A 7,972-nucleotide genomic window follows, 5' to 3' on the forward strand; every position below is an offset into this window, starting at 1 on the left:
AGAGGGGCAGAATCACCTCTCTTGACCTGCTGGCAACACTCCTCCTGATGCAGGCCAGGATCCCATTGGCCTTCTTGGCCACGAGGGCACACTGCTCACTCATGGTTAACTTRGTGTCAACCAGGACTCCCAGGTCCCTCTCCGTGGAGGTGCTTTCCAGCAGGTCCACCCCTAATCTGTCCTGATGCCTGGGGTTATTCCTGCCCAGGTGCAGGACCCTGCACGTGTCCTTATTGAACCTCAGGAGGTTCCTCTCTGCCCAACTCTCCAGCCTGTCCAGGTCCCTCTGCACCTCCTCCCGCTGGCAACACGGGAAACTGAGGCTGCCTTCCCTTGGATCCCAAGCGACTGCACCCCAAAACGCCCCGCAGAGACAGACGCTCCCTTCTGGGTCTTATTCCAACCCCAGGAGAGGACAGAGCCAACAAGCTGCTGTCTACACYCGGGGCGATCTTGAGTGATTCTCACTGCTCCCAACAGCCTCCACACTACACAGAGGAAGGGAATCGCAGGGCCCTCTGCTTTACGGCCATCAGGACCACGGGGACTGTGTTCCACGTCCTGGCCAACAGGGAAGGCCACGCCGGGAAGGCGCAGCCCAAGGGGAAACAGGAATAACCCTGCAATATTCCCTGCTATTCTCCCTAGGAAAGAGCAAAGCTCACATGGAACATCAGCCACCTCTTCCCCATGTGCTGTGCTGGGCACATGGCCCTGCACGAGGCTGATCCGGCCTTGGCTCGCGRGCCATTGGAATGGGCGTTACGTTGGCTGGCACCACGAGCAAGCTGCCAGGCACAACGGGACCCATCAGACCTCTACAACATCGCTCCTCTTCCCCMCACAAGAGAAAATGAAAAGGCAACCGCTACCAACCTTATAGAAGTTCCCGTACGACTTGCGAATGTTGATCCACCTCTTGGCAAAGGAAGGGTACTTGATCCGGCTGATACGGCACTGGATGTTCAAGAAYTTGCTCATATCCCAGGAGCTTCMAAAGACAAAGAGAGAAGAGGSGGGGGGGAAAAAAACCCACATAAATAATGATGAATTTGGCTGCCCTCCGTCCAGAAAGGGCTGGCAGAAGAGAGCCTAGGCGGCRAAAAGCCTCCTCCTGGCAAGGAGCTTTTCAGCACAAGCTTGTTAATCAAAGGGGAAATAAACGAGCCGCCTGCCCTTCCTCCCCCATGGACGGGGCCTCCCCCCTGCACCCCTTCTCCTGCAGCGGCACCACCCTGCRGGGCTGCAGGACCCTGCCGACAACAAGGGCCTTGCACGGGAACCATCTTCCCACCCACTAATCCATGTSAGTTGTTAGAAAAAGGAAACCAAAAGGCCTGTGAGGCATCCATTCCTACCAGTGTCCGAACCCTACGAGACTTTCCAAGCCAACCACGTCGCAGGCTACGGCATTTTTCTGTGCTTTATGTGAGGGAAGGGTTAAGAGGACATCATTTGAGCTGCCTGGAACCACGAGCGTCGCTTGAGCAGCTCTGAGGTATTATGGAAGAATCCTACGGAACCTCTCCTGTAACTCCCGGGTTCGGGAAGGTTTCTCCTCATAAGAACAAGTGTGTGAGACTTGCTGTGAACCCGCAAACTGCAACGCGCTACAAACACCCTCCTGGACACCCRAACGGGTTTGGAAAGCTGGAGAAGGAACAGTGCCATCTAACGGCCCCACGCCTCACGTCCAGCTCCGTCTGCAGCTCTCCCAAAGGTGCGGGCACCCGGAGCAAGCAGCGAGAGCAGCGGATCCTCTTGCTGTCCCCGGGAGCACCCAGGGGCTCTGCCGCTGGGGAGGACACTCCRGGTTTCCCGGGACCTACCCGTCGGTGAGCAGGCAGTAGCTGTACTTGGTTCCCAGCTCCCGCGCCCGCATCCAATCCACGACGTTCTGCAGCACCTGAGGGAACGGGTCGGCCTTGTCGACCACCTCCTAGCACGGGAGGAAGGGGAGGAGGGAAGAGAAATGGGGAATAAAATGAGAGGGAGCAGTATGGAGCGTAAAAGTGAAGCTTGCACTGAGTTACTAAACTGGGAAGGCTTTGCAAAATTCTTCTGAAAACTGAAAATTCTTCTGAAACGTATTACTCACTATAAAAGCACAACTATAAAACCAGCATAAATTCTGCTGGATTCTTCCAGCAAAAGGCATCACAAGATCGCCCTCGAAATAGCCAATGACCTCCAGACAGCTCACGGATTAGTCATTTGTTGAACTCGGCTCAAAAGCCTTGGAGCCTGTGGCCCTGCTCCGGGCTCAAGCTGCTCGAGCACAGACCGTAGCCACCGTAATGCTCCCCGAACCCCCCCCAAAATTACAAGTATTTGTACATATACACACAGGGGAATGTGTATATGCACACACATATGCATCAGCAGAGGAACTGATGTAGTTAGTCACTGTTTTACTAAATACAGCTACAAAGTGAGGGCTTTTGCCCATGAAAGTGCCAAAAAGACCAACCTGGTGACATCAATTCTGGGATAAGGGCTTGGAAAGGGGGAAAAAATAACAAAAAAYGAGGAAAAGAGTAAGTCTACGGAATAATGAAAAAGAAGTGGCACGTAAATCTGAGGGTGTCAGCSCCAAACCTCTCGCTTGTGTGTTTGGGAGGACACAGAAGCCCCCGTTACCTGCGTGATCCCCGTGAGGCCGACGCAGAAGGCAGAAAGCTTGGGATTAATCTCCGGCTTCACGTACTGCTGGAAGGAATCCTCCTGCGGCGAGGGAAGGAAATGCTGGGGTCCACGCCAGGATTCCGCCCGGCACCGGGAGCCTCCCGAGGGGCTGCCCGGCTTTCCCACCCTCGGCCACGCGGACGCGGGGAAAACAAGGAGAGGAAATGCAGGTTTTTTAGGTACAAACCGCCCCTCCTGACAGATCCTGGGAAACACAGGGGCTGCGAGGGGCTCTGCTGCTCCCAGCCACGCCAGGAAATGCTCCCCCTGCTCCCTCCGCTTCCCGAGAAACGCGGCGTTTCTGGGAAGAACGCGCCGCTCCCTCCTTTCCAGCGAATCTCTCCATTTCAGCGGGACAGGAGAGGGGAGTTTTCCCTACGGGAGAGGCTGCTGAAGCGCCGGAAGGGGGAGCTTCCGAGGAAAAACCACGTGGGAGGCTGAGAAACTGAAAGGTCCCTCTTATCAGCAGAGATGCTCAGAGTGGAAATAAAGGCCACATCTCGGAGGGGAACCACCTTCTCCAGCTGCTCCGTGTTTTTAAGGACAGAAGGGTTTGGCCTTGGTTAGCAGGCACAAGTATAGAATTTTTTCTCTTTTTAAGAGAAAAAAAGCGGCTGCTTCTAACACCCATTTCAACACGTACCTAAAACCCACCCCGGCCTTTCCGAAGGAGAGAAGACGCGTCAAAAGCAAAGCACCCCGGGACAACAACCCCTTGCCGAGGGGTTATTATCTCACAGGACGGTATTCGGGGTGTTGCGGGCGCACTCACTATCTGCAGGGTGCGCGTGTTGAGCAGGACGACGGGGAACTCGATGATCTCGTGCACGAAGCCGGGCGGGTTGCCCTCCTCGCACGTGGCCTCGAAGTCCACGACGCAGAGGTAGTCGAGGCCGCCGCCGCCGTCCGCCGCCTCCTTCTGCACCAGCTTCTGCTTCTTGTAGTGGTTCTTGAGCCTCTTCTTCAGCACGTCCTTCACCCCTCTGGACACACAGGGAGAGCAGCAAGGGTCACCCGTAATGCCAATTATTTCAAAATCGTCACATCACTTATATCAACGGTAAACGTAACATCAATTATTTCACCGCTGGTCAGGCAAAAGTGCCCCCGGCAGCGCAAAAACATCATTTCCAAGCCCATTTTGAGCTGCAAATCCAACATTTACCATGCAGCTCCTGCTGCATTACAACAGGGCTCGGGATACTGGGATAACCGGGCGTTTTGGGACCGTGTGAGCAGCACGGCGCAGGATTAAAACAACCCTGAGGACCAAGCGAGGGGTTTTATGATAAGCTCGGCCTTGCCTGGTGTCGAGCTTGAACTCGGCCAGCTTGCGGCGCAGCTCGTCCCTGCTCATCCTGTTGATGCAGCCGTTGGTGACGGCGATCTCCTTGTAGACGGGGTCGCTGAAGGCGCCCGGCCTCGCGGCCGGCTCCTCCCCGGCGCCCTCCTGCTCCTTGTTCCCGCAGGGCTGCGGCTTTCCCTGCGGGAACACGGCAGAGTTCATGGAAAACTGCGCGGAAACGTGAAGGAGGCAGAGAGAGAGGCCAGACTGTGAAAATGTACATGTCGTTTTGCTGTGAAAATGCATTAAAGCATCACAGCTTTAATCCAGCTCTTTAATCAAAGGGGGATTATTAATCTCTTTAATCCCTCTTTAATAAAAGAGGGAAAATGTCTTAGAAATGGATAAGAAAAAAGGAAGCACCTTGGAAATGGGCAGGAACCAGGCAATAAGGGAACCTGCTTGGAAAAAGGACACGTTCTCCTTTATTCTTTGGGGGAGTAGTGATAAAAATAGCAATAATAAGGAAAACAGAAGAAAAGGATGCAAAAGTAACGGCACGAGGTCGTGATGGGCGGTAAACATGGGTGGGAAAAGGCAGGGAAAAGCTCCCTGGTTTCGGCAAAAAAAAAAAAAGGGTCGGGTCCCTCTGTACCGGCTGTTGAAACAGTAATGGGAAAAAGCGCGGTAAAAAAAAAAAAAATGGGTAAAAAACATGCAATTTGGGGGAAAAAACTGGGCACGCCGTTGCCGTGGTAACGGCGGGGCGGCGCCTCCGCGCATGCGCGGGGCGGCGGGCGGGGGGAGCGCATATAAGCCGCGCGTGCGCAGCGCGTTGGCGCCGGCCCTCCCTCCCCCCTCCCCCCGCGGCGGGGCCGTTACGGCGGTTGGGGCCGTTACGGCGGTTGGGGCGCCCCGCGCGCCGGCTCCCCCCGCCCCCGCGACAGGCGCTGCGCGCTGTCGCTCACCGCGGGGCGCGCGGGCGGCGGCGCCTCGTTGAGCGCGGCCCGCGGGCGGTTCTCCTTGTGCTCCTCCATGGCGGCGGGCGGGAAGGCGGCGGGGCGGCCGCGTCCCGCCCCTCCGCGGGGCGGGGCGGCGGGAACCGCCGCGGTTTTGGCTTGTGTTCACCCTTCTTTCCCTTCTCTTTTCGTGCAGAGCCGCCTTTTCCGCCGCGGGAGGCGCAGAGAGGTGCCCGGCAGACGCACTTCCAGCTCCCGTGTGCGACGAGCCTGCTGTGGGCCCCGCTGAGCCCTTGTCCCGTTTTGGGGGTCCCTTGTGGGCCTTTGCCGGGTTTTGGAGGTGCCTCTCGAGCCTTGGTGGGTTTGGGGGGCTCCTCATGGAGCTTTGCCTCGTTTTGGAGATGCCTCTAGAGCTTTGCTGGCTTTTGGGGGTCCCTCCTGAGCCTTTACCCCCTTTTGGAGGTGCTTGCTGGGCCTTTTTCCTGGGTTTGGAGGTCCTTCCTGAGCTTTTGGCAGGTCTTTGGTATCTCTCATGGGCAAATGCCTGGTTGTAGGGGTCCCTCCTGAGCCTTTGCCACATTTTGGGGGTCCTTCCATGGCCTTTTCTACGTTCTGGAGGTCACTTCTGACCCTTGCTGAGTTTTGGGGGGTCTGTCCATGGCCTTTGTCCCATTTTGGAGGTCCCTTCTGGACCTTTGCCCCATTTGGGGGATCCCACCCATGGCTCTGCACAGTTTTGGAGCTCCCTCCAAGGCTTTTGCTGGATTTTGGAGGTCCYTCCTGAGCCTTTCCCTGCTTTAGGGAGTCCCTTCTGCTCCTTGGCCTGCTTTTGGGGGTCCCTCCTGAGCACCTAAGTYGGTGCAGGTGCTTCCCGCTGCCCTAGGGGTCCTGCTCAGGGCACCCCGGGCACCCCTGTTCCTCACCAAACCCACAGAATGCCCTAAAAAGAAAAAGAGCAGGCTCATCCCAGCAAGTGCTAAGGAGGCTCCCGAGCACATCCCCACGCGTCCATCCTCGGGCGCCCATGGGGGCGGAAGGAAGCGGTGAGCCGGGCGGCTCCTTGAGATCGCTTTTATTGTGGGTGGTTTTGGCAGGGACATGTGGGTGCAGGGGGCGCGTGGGGGTGTGTGTGTGCGTGCAGAGTCCTGCCCGGGCCCCGACACAAGGCCTCCTGGTCCCACGAGCCCCGGGACGCCCCTGGGGCTCTCTCCGGCTGCAGCCCTTTGTTTCGTGTCTTATGCAGCTCCCTGCGCCATGCACGGAGCCGGGAATTTCCCTTGGACGGAAGCGGGTCCTGCCRGCTCGCGCTCGTCGCCAGCTCCGGTAGGAAACAAAGCGCCCGGCGAGTGAGAACATCTGCAATCACGCCAAATCCAGCGGAGTCCTCCGAAGCGGAGGAAGCAGCGGCCGCCAGGGGATGCTCCCCACGTTCAGGAGGAGCTAAACTCGCAGCTGGCTCTGGTGGGAGACGYACGGTGCCCTGAACGGGGACAGGAGCAGCGCGAGGGCTGCGCGCCTGGATTCTTGGAGTCCTCTCCTCCCCATGGCCAGCGACCGATCCTCAAAGGGGACGAGTAAATCCCACCGCGCACTCCTGCAGCACCAGGCCTTGGGCATGAGGCCCCTGGCAGCCTCGCGGCACAGCGGCAACGCCGAAAGCCCCCGCCACCCCTCGGCACAGCTCACGTGAGCGGGGCCGCTTTGGACTGCGTAGAAAATCAAGTAGTTTTCACATATTTAAAAAAAAAAAAAAAGGATGGAACCGCAGTTAGGCCAGTTCCTGAACAGCGGGCGGATAAGCGATCCCCATCTCGGCSTGGCTGGCGGTGCCACTGAGAGATCCTGCCGGGCGCTGTGGTCCCAGGGCTGCTCCGTCCCCCCACTCCGTCGGCGCTCCATCCGTGGGAGCGGGCGCAGTGGCAAACGGGCCCGGAGAGGATCCGCTGTGCCGCTTCCTTCCTCCACGCCGCGTCACAGCAGCAAAGTGTGAGCTTCCTCCTGCAGGGATACAGAGGGACGTGAGCAGCGGCGAGCGGAGATGGCAGTGSGCGCCTCCAAAGCTCTCCATGCTCCCGCCTTGGTCAGCATCTGTGGCAGCCCGATGGGGGATGTGTTTCCCACCCCATGCTTCCCACCAACCGCTGCACTCACTCATCTGGAGCAAATCCGGCCCGTGCTGCTGCAGCTTGTTCCAAGAGGCTCCCTCCCGAGCAGGTGTGAATGAAGTGGTGCCAAGGACACCTTCCCAGTCACCGTGAGATCCAAGTGGCTTTTCACACACGTGGTGCGCAGAGCGTCGCCCCCAGAGCGCCCTCCCTGCCACGGCCGCTTCACCTCGTGCCTCGCCGTCTTCGGCCTCCGGGCACCCCGGGAACCGTCTGGGCCCCGCAGCTGCTCGGAGTCCAAAGCGGAAAAACCTCCGGYACCAGGGCCGTCACGTTACCTGTGAGCGGGAAGCACAGGGACACGGTCAGCAAGATGGGCACCCTCATGCGAGGGGCGCCAGCCTGATCTGCGGCACCGTGGAGGATGAGGATTCAGCTCTTGGTGCTCACTTGGAACAAGGGCTGGCGACGGTGGGAGTGGGCGGGTAAACCAAGGCCACGTTCACTCGCTCGCTGCCGTTCTTGGGGCAGATGATCTCCGTGAGCCCCTCCGGCCTCGGCTGGCTCAGCAGCTCTCCTGGGAACAAGAGAACATGCAGGGACAGTGCTCGCAGGGCGCCTCCTTGCAGCTCCAAACGCTCCCTTCCCACAGGAGCACGGGCAGCGCCGAGGATGAGGTTCCAGGCGAAGGAAAAGCAGCCACCTGCAGCCCGAGCAGGCGGCCGTGCCAAGGCCCCTCGCCCAGACCCCATTTCTCGGCACAAGCGGAGGTGGTGCTGGTGCTGCCCCAGGTGCGCGCCCTTCCCTGCATCCCTTCCAGGGTGCTTCTCCACGGGAAGCCTAGCGAGGACCTCGATCCAGCCGTGTGCTCCATGCCTGCGTCAGCACCTCCYGCTCCTTGCTGGATTTCAGCTGCCAGAGCCAGTTACAAGCATCTA

The 7,972-nt window shown here is 58.7% G+C and overlaps 1 protein-coding gene and 2 long non-coding RNA genes across 3 annotated transcripts; 1 reads left to right on the forward strand and 2 right to left on the reverse strand.

The window, feature by feature from the left end:
- Positions 1-789: 789 nt before the first annotated feature.
- ERI1 (exoribonuclease 1) lies at positions 790-4,154 on the reverse strand. The gene is made up of 5 exons (XM_026046483.1): positions 3,990-4,154; positions 3,458-3,668; positions 2,641-2,724; positions 1,830-1,939; positions 790-991 (listed from the first exon to the last, which is right to left on the reverse strand). The coding sequence occupies exons 1-5, from the start codon at positions 4,040-4,042 to the stop codon at positions 811-813; spliced, it is 639 nt and encodes a 212-aa protein (XP_025902268.1). The 5' UTR covers positions 4,043-4,154; the 3' UTR covers positions 790-810.
- Positions 4,155-5,090: 936 nt separating this feature from the next.
- On the forward strand, positions 5,091-6,393 carry LOC112953436. Its single transcript, XR_003250575.1, has 2 exons — positions 5,091-5,286; positions 6,173-6,393. It is a non-coding gene; the product is annotated as an uncharacterized LOC112953436 (long non-coding RNA).
- Positions 6,354-7,541, reverse strand: LOC112953435. The gene is made up of 3 exons (XR_003250574.1): positions 7,485-7,541; positions 7,081-7,372; positions 6,354-6,927 (listed from the first exon to the last, which is right to left on the reverse strand). It is a non-coding gene; the product is annotated as an uncharacterized LOC112953435 (long non-coding RNA).
- Between the last annotated feature and the right edge of the window lie 431 nt (positions 7,542-7,972).

This window comes from Nothoprocta perdicaria, unplaced genomic scaffold, assembly GCF_003342845.1.
Source record: "Nothoprocta perdicaria isolate Ctin4 unplaced genomic scaffold, notPer1 scaffold_445, whole genome shotgun sequence".
Classification (NCBI taxonomy): Eukaryota; Metazoa; Chordata; class Aves; order Tinamiformes; family Tinamidae; genus Nothoprocta; species Nothoprocta perdicaria.